General features: G+C 52.9%; 1 protein-coding gene across 1 annotated transcript in view; it reads left to right on the top strand.

Annotated features, from left to right (window-relative positions):
* Positions 1-3883: 3883 nt before the first annotated feature.
* TMEM132D (transmembrane protein 132D) overlaps positions 3884-19342 on the top strand; it is a 360724-nt gene continuing 345265 nt past the window's right edge. Inside the window, exons 1-8 of the mRNA XM_039879485.1 lie at positions 3884-4123; positions 5151-5288; positions 6253-6277; positions 6535-6657; positions 6975-7097; positions 8729-8913; positions 9018-9053; positions 9735-9837. Of these exons, the coding sequence (XP_039735419.1) occupies positions 3884-4123; positions 5151-5288; positions 6253-6277; positions 6535-6657; positions 6975-7097; positions 8729-8913; positions 9018-9053; positions 9735-9837 (973 nt within the window). The remainder of the gene's footprint in view (positions 4124-5150; positions 5289-6252; positions 6278-6534; positions 6658-6974; positions 7098-8728; positions 8914-9017; positions 9054-9734; positions 9838-19342) is intronic.

Genomic DNA, 19342 nt, shown 5'->3' on the forward strand with positions numbered 1-19342 from the left:
AAGGGCTCCCAGCGGAACTGGGTAGATGGGAAGCACAGGGCTATGAAGGTAGCATGCCCACAGCCCTCCAGCCCTCTTCCGTGGCAGCCGAGAGAGAACCAGGCCAAGGAGGCCGTCTTCGCTGTCTCCCTAATGAAGGCCTTGGTCTGGCTGGGGAGTTTCTCTCTGCCAGTTTCAGAGCGGGGGCTGTGTAGCTCAACTGCTGGGGTTCAAGTTCCAGCCTGACGACTCAGAAGCTGTGCAGCCTTGGGCAAATGACTCGCCCTCTCTGCGCCTCTGTGTCCTCATCTGTGAAGTGGTTATAATAGTGGCACCTGCTTCGCACGATGGTTTTGGGGATACAGTGACTGCGTGTGTCACTCAAGTGCTGTGAGTGACAGCTGACATCTAGTAAGGACTGGGAAAAGATGCTGTTGATCGTGGATAGTCTTTAATGAGACTGAGTGCTCCATGAACACTGAAACCCATTTTTCAATCAGCCAGATGCTTTGTGCAGTTTACAACCTGCTCAGCGGTACCATAGGACCTTGAATGCACATGCAGGGCTTTGAAGGGACACCAATGTGACAAGGCGGTCCTTGCCCTCCAGGTCCTCAGGAGCTAGGCTGAAGAATAAGCAATGCATCTGGAGGTCAGAGGGAGGTGGGAAAGTCACGGAAGGTGTCTTGGCAGGGGCGACAGCAGCGCTGTGATGGCGAGGTCCCAGGCGGATGTGCCCAGGGGTTCCTGGCCCGCCTCGGCCTCATTGCCTTAGTAACACTTTCATGGCACCCCAGCCAAAAGGAACACCTGACTTATTAAGTCTTTCCAAACGACTTAATGTAAGTAGTTTGTGCGGTGTTCGACAGGTACCTTGAAAATTTGAAACAGTTGCACGGTGCTGTTATGAGTTCGCTGGGGGTCCCATGGTACCTTGCAAACACACTTTGGGAACCATGGATCTAGGAGACAGGGTAGCTTCAGCTCTTGGCTCTGCACTCACTAGCTGTGCGTTCCGAAGAAAGTCAAGTCGACCACGGTACTCCTTTGTTTTCCTCATTTTCAGTGGGGTGGATATGAGTGCTCGCCTCATAGATTTCAGTGTGCTCAGCAGTCATCACCATCACGATCACCATCATCACCACCACCACCATCACCATCTTTTCGTCAATGGCCATCACCATCACCATCACCATCACCACTTCACTACCACTTACCACCACCATCACCACTACCGTCGCCGTCACCATCCGCCTCCATTTCACTATCATCGCCATCACCCGCCACCATCACTATCACTATCAAATATTACTACTTACCATCGCCATCAATTATCACCATCACTAATATTATCATCATCACCATCATCCATTACCATCATCACTATCATCACCTTTATCACCGCCATCGCCATCATGCATTACCGCCACTACTACTACTATCACCATCGCCATTACCATCACTTACTTACTATCGTCATGCATTAATAATATTAAATATTTCAGCGCTGTCATAATAATAATCGTCTTAATAATAATAATAAAATAATAATAAGTCGCGTAATACATTAATAGTCGCCGTCGTCATACTTCATCGTCATTACTATCATTAAAAAAATATTGCCGAATAACGTCGCCGTCATTATTACTTACCATTACCATTAATATTACATTGCTTATTTGTCCGTCGTCGGTATTTTATTGCGGTAAAATCACTATCATCACTATCACTACCATTAAACAAATACTTATCATTACCATTGTCACTTAATACTTATCATCGCGTCTCATGACCATTATCGTCGCCTTATCATAATAATTATTTTGCCGTCGTAATTTTTCATTACTACTATTATCATCATTAACATTGTATCATAATAAGTCAGGTTACCATCGCCGTCATAATATTGATTACCATTTCATAAATATTTCATTGGCATATCACCATCACCATCACCATCATCACCATCATCAGGTGCCTTGTGCATCGTACAATCTGCTTAAGGGGATAGGGAGGAAGACCCATTAAGAGGCTCTGCCTGGGTCTGTGGTCAGTGGAGATTTGGACGAAATCAAGAAACCAGATCTGCAAAGTTCTCTGAACCAGACAACACCCTGTATCTGAGCAGCGGCAGGGTAATAAAACCATCAAGTGACGGCCTACTTTTTTATTCAAATCTTGCTCACTCGCGCCCTCTGCGGGCCGACAGGGAAGCTACGTGTGAGGTCGTTTCTGAGCCGTTTCTGGGTTGGAGCGTTCTCCATCCTGGCTGAATATTAGAATAGTCTGGTGATTAATGCCTGAATGCCACTGAAAACCACATGAAACAGAATCTGTGTGTGTGTGTCCTGGGTATAGCTGTTTGTAAAAGCACCCGCACGCGATTGTCATGTGCGGCCGGACGGAGAACCCACGGCGGCAGTGTCTGTCTTGGGGTCCCGCCCCGCCCCGTGCAGCGCCATTCAGCGTCCAGCTCTGTGTGCGGCGGCTGTGGGGAGCCTGTGTTGCTTGCCCGGGGTGCCCGCCGTGGAGACTCTCTCTCCTTTAGACGCAGAGAGCCATGGGTCGTGCACACTTTGAGTTTTAACAGCTGTGCCAAATCGCCCTCGAGCGGCCCTGCTAATGTACACCCCACCCATGGGAATGTTTCCCCAACATTTTCCCTCATGCTTGATAATATCAAACTTTAATTTTTTGGCCAATCTGATGAGAAAAAATGGCACCAGTTGAAACAGAGTCGTGCAGGCTTTACGTCCCAGCTTGGCAAGACCTCTGAGGTAAATCGTTGAGCACGTGAAATGAGTTGCAGGACGGACAAAAACCCGTCGGCAGACTCTAGGAAGCCAGGCACAGAACGAGAGAGCATCGCCTGCAAGACGGAGGGGGAGGGAGGCGGGGCCAAGGGGGAGGGGCGTGGCTAAGCGGGGAGGGGCGTGGCAACGGGCACTTTCTCAGCCTGTTTTCACTTTTTAGGAGGAGGACCAGTTTAATGATTCCAGTAGAGATGAAATTTTGAAAGGTTCAGGGAAAATTACGTATATGCGTATGTGCGTTTATATGTAAAGAAAGACAGGGAGGGAGGGATCAAAGGTACCGAGATGTTAAGAGTTCAGATGTCGCCATTTGGGGCATCTGAATAAAAAGTATCCCAGGAATTCCCGTTAGGTCTGAAAGTAAGACAAAATTATACATGACAGAAACCTCAAAGGGATAAAGCAGGTTGGGCTGCCATGCCCCCAGGAGCAGGCTAGGTCTGTGCTGTTTGAGGGCTGGTGGGCAGAGTCACGCCCAGGCCCACCCTCCGTGTCCCACAGACAGAAGACAGAGAGCCACTTCCTCTTCAAAGACCATCCTGCCTAAGCCCGAAGCCTCCTCCGGGACCAGTTCAAAGCGAGGCAGGAGCAGGGCTGTTTGGTGGCAGTGTTTGGCCTGGGGATTTGAGCGATCACCCCAGCCCGGCTGCGCTGCTGAAGGGGGCCTCAGGTGCGAAAGGCCTTTGATGCAGGAGCAAATTGAGGACAAACCAGCTGGGCCCCCAGGAGGGGGCCGGCTGGCGGCTGTGCTCCTTTCTTTCCAGTCTTAGGAAAACAAATACTTGATATTCTGAAGGCTGAGTAAACTCATTAAAAGGATCTTGAACTTCCTGCCTTTTCATGAAGCCCTTGGAAGCTTCTGGGCCTGCATCCAGGGAGCGGAGGAGCAGAGGGCACGTCTTCCTGGAGCAGCGGCTGCTCCTCGTGCTCTGTCCCTCGCCCCTCGGTCCCTCAGGGTGCAGGTGTCAGCCAGAAGCCCCTCCCCTGATAGCCACGGGGCTGGGGGGCCACCCTTCTCGCCAGTCCCCCCATCTGCCCCATTCCGGGTCCAGGCCATTCTGATGCTGCCTCGAGGGACTCGAGCCTTAGACATGTCAACTCAGGTCACCGCAGGGGCAGCACAGGAAGCTAAAGCTTGCCGGGTTCCCCTGGCAGCATCGCTGGCCCTCAGAACGCTGGCCGGCGTCCTCATCAGCTACGACCGGACACTTCCCGAGCTGCTTTGTCTCCCAGCCATCTCTGCTCCTCCGTCTTCTGCGGCCCTCAGCCCTGCTCTGCCCCGTGTCCCACCCCGCAACAGCGGAACTGTGGGACCTGACCACCATCGCCCCGTGAGGGGACCGCCACTGTGCCCCGCCACTGTGCCCCGCACTTCCATGCACATCTGTGAACCATGCACTCCTGGTTCGGCCAGGCCAGAGAGGCAGGGGTCGGCAGGTTCCAGGCCCCAGGGAGGGGAGGGGGTGTCCTCTGTGACCCCTGACAACGTCACTCATTCAGTGATGTTTCTTTGACCTTGCCACGTGCCAGCCACTATTTAGGAGGCTGTGTGTGTGTGCAGAGTGTGCAGTATGTGTGTGTGTGCATGCAGGTGTGCATAATGTTTGTGTGCAGCTGTGCACTGTAATACGTTTGTGTAATGCGTGCAGAGTGTGCATTAATATGTTCTAGCGCGTGTGTGCGCGTGCAAGTATACGATATCAGGTGTGTTTGTGTGCATGACGTAACCTGTGTGTTTGTGTGCATGCAGATGTGCATTGTGTGGTTTATGACGTACGCAGGCGTTAATGCGTTGTGTTTGTGTGCATGCAGGTGTGCATTGTGTTTAATGGCATCGCGACGTGCCGCGCAGGTGTGCATTGTGTGTTTGTGTGTGCGTGCGTGCAGGTGTGCATTGTGCGCACAGATGTGCGTGTGTACGCATGTGATCTTCACGCTCAGCAGCGCCTACTGGTGGTATTTGCGGCGGAGTCCGGCCCTTCGCAGAGGCCTCTTCAGCCGTCCCCACCCTGTTGGGCGCAGGGAGATGGTGGAGAGGAGAGAGCTCAGCAGGGAGTCCCTCCTGAAGGACACCTCGGAGGGTGGGGACAGGTAGACCCCAGGGGACCAGGCAAGCTGCAGGGGGCGGGGCGTGGGGCGCGCCCTGGGGTTTCTGCTGTGGCTCCAAGCTCCATCCTTTGCGCAACTCGTGCAAATGCCGCCACCTGGTGGCGCATTGCGGACACTGCCGGAAGCCGCGCTGCCAATGCTCCTTGTCCCCGCGCCGGAGGGTGGGAGAGCCGCCGCCTGCTTTCGCGGAGGCCGGGCGGTGGCGGTGGGAAGGCGGGAAGGCTGACCTGCCGCCACCCTCTGCCCCAGGCTGTCGGGCCGGCGGCCCTGCCCCAGAGGACCGAGCGGCCGCCCAGTGCGGGGCCACCACGCTCTCCAGCCGCTGTCAACTTTCACGCCATCGGAACATTGCTGCCCCGCTCCAGCTTTACAGACGAGGAAGCCACCGTCAGGGAGGCCAGAGAAACCGCCGGGGCTCACGCGGCAGGACAGGACGGGGGGGGGGGGATAGGGCACAGCTGGCCACCTGGAGGGAGGGCTGGCCTCGGGGCCTCACGGACTTCTTGCCCGGCTTCTCCTGTGTCCCTGTGCTGTAGCCTCTGTGTCATATCACAGTGAGAATTCATGCGGGTCGGGCGTCCTGGTCAGGAGTATTTCTGGAAAGTGTAAAATAACACTGCAAAGCTCCTTTAAGAAAGCAGAATCGGAGCTACATGCCGTAGAATTAGCCTTTTTCAGGTGAACTACCCCGTGGCACATTCACAGTGTTGTGCGGCCACCGCCTCTGTCCACTTCTGAAACCTTATCGTCACCCCAAAGGGACACCCCAAAGGCGGCGACGCCCCACTCCGCCTCCCTGGGCCCCTGGCACCCCCGGGTGCTTCCTGTCTCTGCGATTCATCTTCGGACACTTCATGTCGATGGAATCACGCGACAGGTGACCTTTTGTGTCTGGCTCCTGGCGCGGAGCGTCCAGTGGTCCGGGTTCATCCAGGTGGCCGTGTGTGTGAGCGCCTCAGCCTCGCAGCCGCGTGCCGCTCGCCCGGGGGGCACAGCGCAGCGGGCCAGCCCTTCAGCCACCGTTTCCACCACCGACCCGCGTGACCAGTGCTGCTCGGACACGCGCGTGCCCGTGTGTGTTTGAGCCTCTGGTTCCAATTTTTCGGGATTACGTCTTGGAGTGGAATCGTGCAGTCACGTGATAACACTGCGTTTAACTTCGCAAGGAGCCACCAGACTGTCCCACCATGCCTGCACGGTCACCTGTTCCCACTGGTTCGTAAGAGCCCGGACCGTGTCACCCTGTGCTCAGTGAAAGCTGGCATCTCGGTGAGGGCAGGACGTGACGACCGGGTCTCTGCCTCGCTTGCTGTTTAGCGTCAGCACTTTGAGTTGTGCCCCGTCCTTGCAGGACCCGGAGAGCTGCCCCCGGGAAGGTGGGAACGGCGGGGCGGGTGGACAGGCCTGACGAAGCCAGGGCCGTGGGGCAGCAGTACCCTCGTGGGCCACCGGGTGGCAGCATTGCATCGCAGCGCGGCCTCCGTCTGCTGGGGCGGGCGGGCACGGCTCTGCAGGTGCCAGCCTCGCACCCAGCGCTCTCCCCGCCCTCTCTCCCTTCCTGGAAGGGACCAGGTCCTTCCACACCCCGCCCCCGCCGCTGGCCCCCATTCTCTGCCCCTGCCGGCTCCCCCAGCCCAGAGCCGCCCACGCCAGGCTCTGAAGCGGCACAGACCCCGGGGCCTTCGTCGGAGTCCAGAGCGCTCTGATGGCTTTGTTCACAGACCGACGGCCATCCGGTCCCCGGTGCTGCGCCAAGGTCGCTCTTTCTGTTGCGACCAGCTCCGGCTGGGATTCGTGTCCTGGTCTCGTGTTCCTCGCCCTTGACTCAGGCTGCAGAAAAGGCCGGGTCGCTCTGCCTGCTAGTTCTCATGTGGTTTGTGCCGCGTGATCCGTCCACGTCCGGCAACGCGGTGGGTGACATTGCGATGGCCGGTCCGGGGTGCCAGCTCTGCCCGGCTAGGTGCCCGGTGGTGTGGTCCAAAGCCGGTGTAGACGCGAGGGGTTCTGTAGACGGGCTGCCGCACAACCTGGTGGCGGACAGATCACCCTGCACCGCCCGGTGCTCCTCCCCAGGTCAGGTGAAGGTCTTCGGAGGCAAACCCCAGGTCCCGGAGCAGAAGGTGTCCCGCCTCTGGACTGCAGCATGGAGCTCCTGCCGCGGCCTCAGCCCACCGGCTTGCCCTGCGGCACGAACTGGTCAGCCCGGCGGTCACGTGGGCCAGTTCCTTAAAATCCCCGCCCCCATGTATACAGCATATGTATTGTATCCCACATAACGTGTTATTGTGTTACATTATACGATGTACGTATATTACATATGAGCCCTGTGTGTCCTACATATGACATGTGGACACATGTATACCTGTCATATATATGTCTCCTGTTGGTCTCTTCTCTGGAGGCCCCTGACAGACACAGGCATGTTGTCACAGCCCCAGGAGGAACTCCGAGGCTGGAGGACACTCGTCTTCCAGCCAGGTGCCACTTTGCCGGCTGACAACGGAAGCGCCCACACAGATCTGAGATGGCGTCTGTCACTTTAAGAACACCTGCATGTGGGCAGTGTCTGCAGAAGCTGAGGGTTTGTAATGGTAAGTAAAGTGTGCCCGCACCTTTACTGACGATGGAGACACACCTGTGCGTGGCAGGCGACTGTGTTCTGGGGGGAGAGGCAGCACCTGCCCCCCCCGGGGATGTACCGGCTACCGTCACAGGCAGGCCTCCGCTTCGATGGCTTCGCGTGGTGGCAGCTTCCTGACTCTGGGTGCCCCCTGCACAGCAGGCCCGTGAGAGGAGGGTGAGAAGCAACGGACGGTCCCTGGACACTGGCCTGTCTCGCCGGCAAGAACGTGATGCGGGGAGTCACCGTGAAGGGGCGCTGCTGGCAGGCTCCTGGCAGAGGCGGGGCAGAGCTGAGTTCCTGTCAGAGGGGAGAGAGTCCCGGGGGCCGTTTCTGTGCCCGTGTCTCCCCACTGCGGTCACATTTCCCTCCTTCGATCGGTTCCCCTCACACCTCCACCACAAGGGTCCCACACGGTCTCCGCAGTGACAGCCGGCTTTCCAAACGGAACCGTCCTTGGAGACCAAGCAATGACCCTGAGTGCGTGTGTGGGCGGTGGCGGGAAGTGCCGGGCGCAAGCGGGGAGCGTCACACTTTTCCTTGCTTCTGTGTTGTTTGAAACTTTGGCCGCCATTTCATCAGCAATCAAATAGCACCGATTTTGAATAGCTTTTTGGAAACATCCGTATCTTAGATGAATGCTTTGTTGATGTGTTTTAAATCCTGTAAATGAAATTATCTCACAGAATAAGGAAAATAAAGAAAGTCAAGTGTGTTCTTTATTTGGGGAAGCGATGCCCAGGGGCTCTGGGAGTTTGCCAACGAGCCGTGGGCTTTAAAGGATGTCCAGGGGACAGTCCCCTCCTCTCTGCCTCCGCCCTCGGCGACTGGCCCTCTCGGCCGAGCATCCCCTGCACCCATTCCTGTGGCTCAGAGCGGCCCGGTGGGTCTCGCAGCTCGTTTGCTTTCTCTCTCCTTCCTTCCCGTAGAAAAACCCACTCTTGGCTGGTGTCCTAATCAAGCTGGGGTGGGGCGGGGCTGAACATTGGTATGCGCTCCATCTCTGCAGAGCGCTATTTATCCCACACAGATGCAGGAAGTTAAATTTTGATGATGCGCTTGGCTGTGCAGGCGGGCGTAGGAGACGGTCTCCACTGCACGAAAAGGGAGAAAATGAAGCATTATTGCCTCAAGAAAGGGGTCTGATTGGGCTGTCTTTGGAAGTCAAACGCTGCTGCCGAGTCATCTCCAACCCGGTGTGTCGCAGGGCGGGTGGCCGACAGGAGCGGCTCCCGCGGCAGCTTCCGCCAAGGGCATCTGCAGGCCCGTCTCCCTCTCCGCAGGCAGCAGGCCCCCGAGCTGGGGCCAGCAGCGGTGACCGGGCACCAGGGGGACCTGGGCCTTTCTGAGGGGGGCCCAGGCTCTGGGCAAGTGCTCCCTGGCCCGGAGGTGGTATGCTGGGATGCTCGGAGCAGCCACCCGCCGTGTCCGGGGGGAGGTGGACACCTTGGGTGTCTCTCTATGCGCCGTTGTGCTGCTGTCCATGGTTCTTCCAGGTTAAAATGCAGAAACCCGATCGGATCGGTCGTGGGGTACGTGGCACGCATGGCTGGAAAGGAAGGGGGCCCGTGGCTTGGGGCAATGCCCCCCGGCGGGGTCACAGTGTCTCTGGTTCTCTCGACCTCGTTTTCTTCTGCCGGCTCCGGCCTGGGGCCAGCCCCCCGATGCGTGGCCGAGGAAGGAGCTGCCCGGCCGTGAGCTCGCTTCTGTAGCAGGGACGTCTCCACCCGAACCCCACTGTTGGCTCGGGGCACCGCCTCCTGTGGCAGCCCGGGGCGCAGCATTCTCATGGGGTTCTTATTAGGACGACATGCAGTTATCACTCCAACTGGAGCACTTCGGAGAGGCATGGGGGCACACTAAGATGCAGGGGTCAGGTGGGGCCACCGTGGCCAGACGCTGGCGATGAGGGCACCTGAGTCACAGGACTGCGGGGAGATGGCAGTGACGGTCGGTCGCTGACCAGAGGGTCTGCGGACTGCGCAGGATGGGCACAGAGCTCAGATAACCCTGACGCGGTGTTATCGGGGACAGTGCGTCTCAGAGACCGGAAGCTGGGGTGCGGGTGTCACAGAGTCTCGGTCCCTGTGAAGCCCGGTTTGGGTTAGGTGGCCGATAGCTTCTTACCTCGGGCCCCTGAAGCCCGAGAGTGTCGTCGGTCTCACGGCATCTCCAGAATCGGCGCCCAGCATAACGCCGTCTTCACTTCTTAGGTTTCTCTGAAAACCATGCCTCGGCCTGGCCTTGAGGCCGTCAGCTTGGGGCTGTCCCCAGAGGCTCCTCGGCTGCCGGCCACGCTTCGGCCAGCAACAGAACGTGAGCAGCCCGCATGGCTGTTGGTGGTGTTTTTAAGAGAAAGACCTTAGGTACATCGTCGTCAGACCGTTTGCGTGGAATAAAACGTGCTTCCTCAGCATCTCAAAAGAGCAGCTGCCAACGTCACTTCCCGCAACACCGACCGGAAAAAAAATTTGGGCGTCTCTCCCGAAGCCAGTCATGTTTGGAGGCGGCTGGCCGGCTGCCCACAGGAACGTCCCCCACTCCACTGGCTAATGCCATTTCCATTTTGTAGATCTCAGCTTGAACGCATCTCCCTCATGCCCATGTCACCAGCCAGGACACGTGCTTACAATGGCCCCTGCCCCCCAGGGACCTGCACTCTGACCCCGGCCAGGTTAGATGGCTCCCCTGCTTCAGCCTCTGTGCATTGTGGCCATAGAAGATTCTTGACGTGATTTCAGTCTTCTTAAATTTAATGATACTTGTTTTGTGGCCTAACATGTGGTCTATTCTGGAAAATGTTCCATGTGCACTTGAGAAGAATGTATATTCTGCTGCTTTGGGGTGAAATGCTCTGAAAGTATCAATTAAATCCATCTGGTCTGATATGTCATTTAAGGCTCCTGCTTCCTTGTTGGGTGTGGCCCAGTGACACAATCTCTCCAGTCACCTGGGGCTCTGGGCGTGTCTCCTGCTGCGGCTGAGCCTTGATCGCCGTCAGCACGTCAGTGGATGGGATTGACTCTCGGGCTGACTGGCTGTGGGGACTGGCCACATCCACAGGGTACGAGCTGCTGTGTGGGGTCCGACCCCTCGGAGTGGGATTCACCCCAGCGGGCTGGTGTACCGGTCGAGACCACCCTTTGGGTGTACCGCATGTGGAGCCAGTCAGGTTGTGCTGTGTGGTGGTCTGACGCCAGCCTCTGGGTGTGCTGGTTCTGTGGCCCCTTGGGACGGGCTCCCACGTGGGCCAAGGTCAGCTACTGCCTTTGACTGCTCGGGGCTCCCTGGTAGCTACAAAAGGATCCGAGCACAGGCCAGATGCTGCGGGAGGTGGGCCCAACGGAGGGCCCCGGTCCCTGTCCCTCTGGCCCTTGCCCGGGCACTGCACACCTCAGTCTTTCCCTGTGTGTCTCTTGCGCCTCCCAAGTTTCTGTCCCTCCACTGGCACCCGAGGTGAGTGTCTGCGAGTGAGCGAGTCTGTGAGCGGCCCCTTTAAGGGGACGTCTGGGTTTCCGGGTTCCTTCCGTCTCACCTGGATGGCCAGAGTTCCCACTGGTTTTCACCACCAGAAATGTGGGGACTTCTCTTCCCAGGACTGGAACCCTGGGCCGGGGAGCCCTGTGTGGGGCCGAGGCCTCTCGCTCCTCTAGGGAGGCCTCTGCCGCCGTGCCCTCCCTCTTGGGGCTCAGCCACCACGCGCAGGTGTGGGACCGGCCCGCTTTGTGTCTCTGTCCTCCTACTGAAACCGGAGGGCATCCGAGGCCAGGGCTCCTGCTGCCTGTGCCGCTCAGCTAACAGACCGACCCAGGACCTGGGCTATTTAGAATAAGCGTCTATTGTCAGAGCACCGGGTGACCTGAGAAGGCAGTAGGTTAACACCTTCGAAAACTTCCTTGCCCTCTCGGTCCGGCTGCGGGCATTTAAGGGAAAATCTGGGCATTATGCTAGAGGCTCCGTGCCCATTCTAGGGGTGTCTGTTCAGCTTCACAGAGCCTCTGGACTTCCTTCTGGCTACGTGGCGGCAGCAAAGATGGGAGCAGTCCGTAAAGAACTCTAGGCCATTAAGTTGTGATTAGCAAGCATTAGGACATTGTTACAAGTTTCAGGGCAATTTTCCGAGGCAGGAGACATTCTGAGCTTGAGTCAGATTCGGAACAATGTATTGTCTGATTAAAGAAAGTCCAACCAAAACCTATGGTCCTCATGACTATGGACCCGCGGCTCGGTCAGTCTCATGTCCTAAGGCTTAATGATTAATGAAGCGGGCGCACAGAGGATGTGGAGGGGACGAGAGAGTCACGATGCCCATATCATCTGGGCAAAACCAGCCTGAATCAGAGGAGAAAATAACCATGTTAAAGAAACGCAGTTTGTGTGCAGTTACAAGCTATAGGGTAAGAAGGGGTGAGGCCGGGGACACCACGACGCTCATGATGCGGGTCCTCGTATCAGGGCCTTCTTCACTGCCAGTCTCGATGTGGCTTTTTCTTTATATCCTCAGATGTGTGTGTTATGATCGGCTAGACTTCAGGTGGTTCTTCGCATTGATTGTTTTACGATTTAGTTGTGATTTTAATTCAGTCGTGGGAGGAGGCGAACCCCACTTCCCCTAGCCCTCCATCTTGACCAGAACCTATCAGATACTTAGAAACGCAAAATGACAAGTACGATTTCTATCGCCCGCAAATTTTAACTTGAATAAAATGTAAAAACATATAAAGAAAATATCTCCGTTTTCCAAATGGAAAAAATGTTTTACGGGAGGACACGTCTCGTGCTCTGCTCTGTAGTGCGTCAAATGTATTTTCCCACAGATCAGGTTAAAGCGGTGGGAGTTTTAGCCATGTCATTAAATCCAGGTCAGGACAGAAGTCAAACCACCACGGGATAATCAGTGGTGATCTGCATTCACCAACTTTCATGGATGTCGGGAGCCAGTAACAACTATTCTATTTGTCAGGAATGATGGAGAGGCGTATAATCGTTTGGCTGAAAACATGAGTAGCCAACGAACAGGAAGAGTTATTATCTAAGGGAACTAGATCTAGCTAGAACAAGGAAGTGACGAGAGCAATAGGGATGCAGCTGGGGCTCAAAAAAATGGAACTAAATATTGGAATCCTGCAGAGCAGTTTCATCTTTTTGTGGCTTTTCCTTGTCTCTGCTTTGTGAGCTCTGTGTCCGCTTCGACGCTCTGCATATCTAATTTCTCCACACGGATATCAACTGTTTCTATGACTAACATCTTAAAACTTTAGTCACTCCAAGACAAATGAACTGGATTTCCTCCCCCCAAAGTATAACGTTTTATGGGAGGAGGTTTTCTGGCATAGCTGTGCCCAGGCGCCACGGGTGTTGGGTCATATAAGTACACAACAGCTCCCACGAGAGGCAACTTCAAGGGTAGAGAGGTGAGGGGAAGTCTCCAGGAGACACTGTCGCCAGAGGGACTTGCTGAATAGACCAAACTACCTGCCCAGACTACCCCTCTGAGGGGCGGAGTGCTTTGCGGACGGCTTGTTATGTGGGTAGTTGTCATGTGGTTTTCTGGCACCCACTTTCTCGGCTCTAGGCAGGAGAGATTTGCCTGACTTCTGTGGAACTCACCCTTTCCTCTCTCTCACTCAGTTCATGTGCACTGGGTGTTGACCCCAACTCCTGTTCCAGGGGTGGTCACATGACTCAGATCCGATCAACCAGAACGTCGCATTCCCCGAAGGCTAGTGGTTGGTTCAGGAATAAGCGTGTAATCAATTAGAACCAAAGGCATTGAATGAAATTATTTTGGTTTTGGTTTTGTTTGTTTCAGTATTGTTAAAAAAAACAACAACAATTCACATTAAATTCCTCCTCCCCCTCCCCACAACGTCCCTTTAGATTTGACCCGAATGGCTTTTGACTTTGAGTTGCTGGCTGCCATCTGGCCACCATGTGGAATCTTAGGATGAAGCCCACACAGGGACAGGAGAGCTGTCCGATGTGGAAAGACTGGGTCCTGGAGACATTGCTGGGGTTCCCGGATCGAATGGCTCCTGAAGCCAAACTACCCATTGAGTTTTCAATTAATTGACCCCTAAAGAATTTTCAGCTACTTCAGTCATCGTAACTACCATAATTCTAACAGCAATTCAATTTTCAAAAAAAGAGATTCACAATTCAACACACATGGGTTGAACTGCTGTGGTCCGATGTGGAAAGACTGGGTCCTGGAGACATTGCTGGGGTTCCCGGATCGAATGGCTCCTGAAGCCAAACTACCCATTGAGTTTTCAATTAATTGACCCCTAAAGAATTTTCAGCTACTTCAGTCATCGTAACTACCATAATTCTAACAGCAATTCAATTTTCAAAAAAGAGATTCACAATTCAACACACATGGGTTGAACTGCTGTGTGCCTGGCTTTGTGCATACGTTATCACATCGAATTCACACATTGCTCGTGTGTATTGTTTTATTTTACTTTTCAGTACATGAAAGAATGGGGCTCAGAGAAGTCAGGGTCTTATATGTTCTCAACATCCAATTTTTTCCCCCATCCAAATGACTCTACCGTGAATACTTGCTATTTCCAGTCCACAGGAGTCCTAATTTTTTTCATTTTGTGATATCTTTCAGGAAATGTCTCCCACACAGGATGAACCAGGCATCAGAGGATAAAATGCATGTGGGCGGGTTGGTGGTGGGAATTGAGCTTTCTCCGATTGTTGATTTGAATATGTCTATTTGTGTCTTGAGCATAGTTCCAGCTATTTATTAAAACTATATGCAAAAGATGCTTGTTGGACAATCTGTCCCCTTTAACGTCCCACCTCAAGAGATGTTCTCGTGATCAGGGCTGTGGATGCCACGACTGTGCTGTCTCTAGATGCAGCCAGAAAACAAGCAGGAAGGCAACCATTTTTCTCTTCTTCCTCCCATACCCTCTCTCTACTTCCCCCCACTGGCAGAGCCTAACAGGAAGTGGCTGGCAAGGAAGCCTGGAAATGTAGTTGTCAGACTCGTGGCCCCTACCGTGTGGGGCAGAGCATGGAAAGGGGGGGGTGGGGCAGGGTCCAGATGGGCAAGCGCCCCGCATCCTGTCCCGCCCACCCCTCACTTTCCCCTCTGCGACCTCGCTTCTCACCGTCGATTCTCAGATTAGATTTTTCAGGGACCAGGCAAGTCAAGTCCTCTTATTAAATAGTCCTAAACCAGCCTGTGCTTCCACGTCTTCGCTGTCCTCATTCCTTATGTTTGTCATTTCGGTCATTTACTTATTCCCTACAGTGTAATTTAATGAAAGAAAATGTGAAGGGAACAGGCCAACCTCTTTAGGAAAAAGAAGGAAGAGAATTTCAGGTCAGTAAAAAAAAAAAAATCACAATTTTCTTCTGAGTCAGCTCGATGTCCTTTAACATTTTATGCCAGTTATCTATCAATTCAAGTCAAGCTTTATAAACCTCGACATACCACAAAAGTACTCCATGTGTTTTATTGAATAAGGTATTATCGACGTTTCAATATTTCAGATGTGGAGGGATAAATGCATATGATAACTGTGGACCTGTTCAGAGGGATAGAGAAATGCAGATTAATCTAGGGTCCTATGAAAGGCTTGTGGCTGCCGGGGGCCTGATTTTCCAGCTAGAATTCTGGTGCAGAGACACTGGGCAGAGCTTTGGTAAATCAAGGAAAATGTGAAAACAGGGTGAACTCGAGAGAATGGTCTCTAGAGAATCTGACGTGGATTCTCCTGGGCAGAAGGAGCTGGAAGACGGTTAGGAATCGCTCTCAACCCCGATAATGCCTGAGAGTCACTGAGGAAGACTTTTGAAATCAGAAACACAAGGGTTCCATCCATGGTGATTCTAATTTGCCAATTTTGGGGCGACATCTTAGAATCCAATTTTCAAAAATATTGCTTCCTGGCAAATTAGAAAAAATCTAAATCAAATAATTTTGAAACAAAGAGGTAGCAAACCTATATACCTACATGAACAGCTCAGTCGATTTAAATTATTTACACGGATGGTCCTTAGGCAATGGGGAGTAGTGCGGATTGCGGTAAATTAGGAAGGGCATGCGTTCTAAAGGAGGCAATGATTTTTCAGTGGTAGCCAATTGTTGCCAAGTGGAAATCATCCGATTTTCAAGAGAAGCTAGAACTTCTATGTGAATTCTCCCAGCTTTAAAATGTTGCGGGTATTTTTTTCAAACACAAGGTGGCCACATTGTGTGGAGCAAATAGAATATGTTTGTGAGCTGGACCCAGTCTTTTGGGTACATAGTTGTGGATAATGAGGATGTAAAAATTATCTGCTTATGGGGGAAATGGTATTTATGATGATGGTGATGACGATGGTGTCGACGGTGTTGGTGATGGTGGTGATGGTGATGATGGTGGTGATGATGATGGTGATGGTGGTGATGATGATGGTGATGACGATGATGATGACCCTCAGCTCCCGGCCGTTTGCTAGTACTGCACTGATGATCACGATGTGCTCCATGTGCCCACCTGTCCCCATCCACACACTACCTTTAGGTCCTGCAGGACAATGAGGGTAATTCTGATCCCTTAGATCTGTCCATCCCATGCAAATTTTCAAACACTGTCACATCCTCTGCCTCCAAGGTGAGGAAATGAAGACTCAGTGACGGTCTCAGGGTCATAGGCATAGTAGATGGTAACAGTGGTTCTGGAGCCCAGTTCTCCAGGGTCTCATTCAAAGTCCCTTCTACCTTACTACCTTCGTCCTCCCGAGTGTGCGTGTGGGTCCAGTAGGGCCCTTTTCAGTCCCAGATCCCAGGAGCAGACTCCTGCCTCCAGTGGGGTCTTTTCTGGCTTCGTATGTGGTCACAGTGTAAAGTGTACTTGACCTGAACCCACGAGGAGCCAGAAGCTCACCTACAACAGCTTCAGGATTCCAGCTCCAAACCGGGACCTTCCCGTGTACAGGAAAAGCCTCCCTGACATGCACGTGTGGGTTTTCTTTGTATGTTTTGAAAGAGTAGGAACCTTATACGTTTCCATAGGTCCCTGTCTTTTTCTGACACAGCCCCTTTCATTCAGCGGTTTCTAATCGGAAGCAAAACGTTAAGATGTGTCCGGAGTCCCAGACCCCGACAGTCTGAGTGCCCGCAGCGACAGAGAGCTGGTGTGGGTCCGTGGCGTTTCCAGTGCATCTGTCAAACGCCATTATGCTTTTATGATGGTTGGCAATATTCATCTTTTGGAGGAACAGTGCAATCATTCTAGCCTCCGAATTATGAAAAGTGACAATTTTTCTCCCGTGAATTGTCATCTGATGGTATGACACACACAGGCACGTGGCTGACTAATTTTATAAAATAAGAAGAAAAAAAAAAACCCACCAAAAAAGCCACACTGCTGTCTTCTAGGCTTCCTCCTTCTGAGGATTTTCTGTCCGTCACCATGAAATGGACTCAAGAGGCCAGGCCGAGTGTGACGAATGGCTGGGAGGCTGCAGGCCTTTCTGCTTGGAGGACAGCTGGTACCTGGACTGCACTTGGCAAGTCTGAGAGTCCCACATGCCAAGAAGATGCTGACCCCGTCTTCCCCGTTACTGACTGTTCTGCTCTGTGATTCCGATGACTTCATCTGACTTAGTGATGAAAATCAGTGGTTTACAATTTTTTTCTGGAGACTTTGAAATCGTGAATCCATTCCAAATGGGAATGATAATTGGTATAAAAAGACAATAATATAGTTATTTGTTTCCCTAAACATTCTCTCTCCTTTCTTGTGGGAAGATCTTTCCATCCTTCTACCACCCACGGCAGGAATGATCACGTAGCTTTCTTTGCCCAGTGGCTCTGAGTGGGAGTGATGTGCGCCACCCCAGAGAGATGCTTAGAGCCGTGTCGCAGCTTCGCCCTGCTCTCTGTGTCCTCAGAGGCTGCTCCTCTGGTCTGGACCCTCGAGTGCGGAACAGGGGAGAGGAGCTGCGGCTGCCTCCTGAGGGACATGAAATCTGAAGGAGGAACCACTATTTGTTCACCAGGGCTGGGTATTACTTGTTAGTGCAGCACAATTGAGCTTAAGCTGACTGACACAGACTTCCACAGCTGTCGGTCTCTGGCTGTGCTTCCCAATAACAAAGATAACCGGGCACGCTGGAGGGGTGACAGCCTCTCTTCCTGATCATTGGCTTTGACTCACGTTTGGGGAACAGACTTAGACTTTTTCTCTAACCGTTTCTCTTTCTCCTCCCCTCATGGGACCCGTATGTAGTCTGGGATAGGGGAGAAGGAGCGGCGAACCCTCCCGTATCGCCTATAATTTTTTTGTCCAACAACTAGACTTCAGTTTGAAACGCAAAAACCGAGAACGGAAATACATATATTTTTCTTAAAATCAGTATGCATTAATTTTGCAATTATTTTCTAGATCAAATTTTATTTTTGTTATGAGACAAAAATAAATTCTAGCGGACAGCTAAATAAACATGTTGTTTGACTGTCCCATCCTGGAAGCTTTAGTATTCATAAATAGCAAGAATTGGGATCATTTCGGTCCTTTTGCTGGTGGCCATGAGGTCTCTGACGTGCACATGCTTCTTCGCTCGGCTCTCCCTGATGGAAGTCGACTTCAAGTTGCCGTCTCTCTTGTTCGGGCATCTTCGCCTTCACCCTCACCGGCCCAGTCTTCACAGGGAAATCCCTGAATTCATCTTCGTCCAGGAGACACAAGTCTACTGGCAGGTTTTTCTCCGATGTCGTAGCCTTCCACTCAAAACCCTCCCCGACCAGATGAGGAGGAGGGACTGCCATTCTGCTTGGCAGCTACGGCTACTGATGCTGTATCTGAAAACATCATTTCTATCATTTAAAAAGTTCCCTCAATTAAACTTTAAAAGAAGAAGAAGAAGAGGAAAACGAAGAATGTGTCTCTATTATTTATTTCGGTTGCAACAACCACAACCCGCTCAAGGTGCCGGATGACTTATTCGCACTCTGTAAAGGTGAAGGTCACAGGATAAACTAGAAAAAAAGTCAAAATATTATTTTGCAACACAAACATCTGCCAGCTCTGCTGTTTACTCTTAATGCAACACAGCCCGGCTGGGCGAGACCTGGAATAGCATTTTGCTTCCCGACTTGTTGCAGCCGGCGGTGCCCTAGAACAGGAACCAGTAACCCATGGACGGGCCAGAGCTGGCCCCCTGCCTGTTTTTGTAAATAAAGTTTTATTGGAAGCCAGTCAAGTGCATTTGTTTATCTAGCGCCTATGGCTGTTCTTGTGCTGGGACGGCCATACCGAGTGGCTGCGACAGGGACCGTATGGCCTGTGAGGCCAAAACAGTTACTTTCCGGCCATTTGCAGAAAAAGTCAGCTGACTCCTGCGTTGGAAGAAACTTTGCTGGTGTTTTCTGCTTGAGGCAGAGTATAGCCACTCAGCGTCACACACCAGGACACCCTGTACAGCCTCTGTCCCGAAAGGCAGCTGTCCCCATTAAGTTGTGGTTTGCCGCCTGCCATCACAAATTTCCAAACTTCTCCATCATCCGTGCAACAAATAGGCTGGAGAGACGAGGCAGGGTCAGCGTTTTAGCGGTTTATTAGGCCCTTCGGGGAGAGAGCGCTGGGTGGCTTCTGGCCGCTCCCGGGCTGCGCGGTTTCTGCGGAGCTTTTGATCATCATTTGGGAGCCCGTCACTAGGCTTCCTACGCGCTCCGTCCTCATAGCCTCTTCTCAAAAGGGTGATTAAAGCACAAGTATGGTGTTTGCAAGAAGACTGCTATATCAGCAACTCGGTCTTCAGTGGGAAAAGGGGGAAGGGGCAGGAGAGCGGGGAGGGGGCGGGGAGTGAGCCA

The sequence above is a fragment of the Pteropus medius genome, unplaced genomic scaffold, assembly GCF_902729225.1.
Source record: "Pteropus medius unplaced genomic scaffold, Ma_sr-lr_union100, whole genome shotgun sequence".
NCBI classification, from domain to species: domain Eukaryota; kingdom Metazoa; phylum Chordata; class Mammalia; order Chiroptera; family Pteropodidae; genus Pteropus; species Pteropus medius.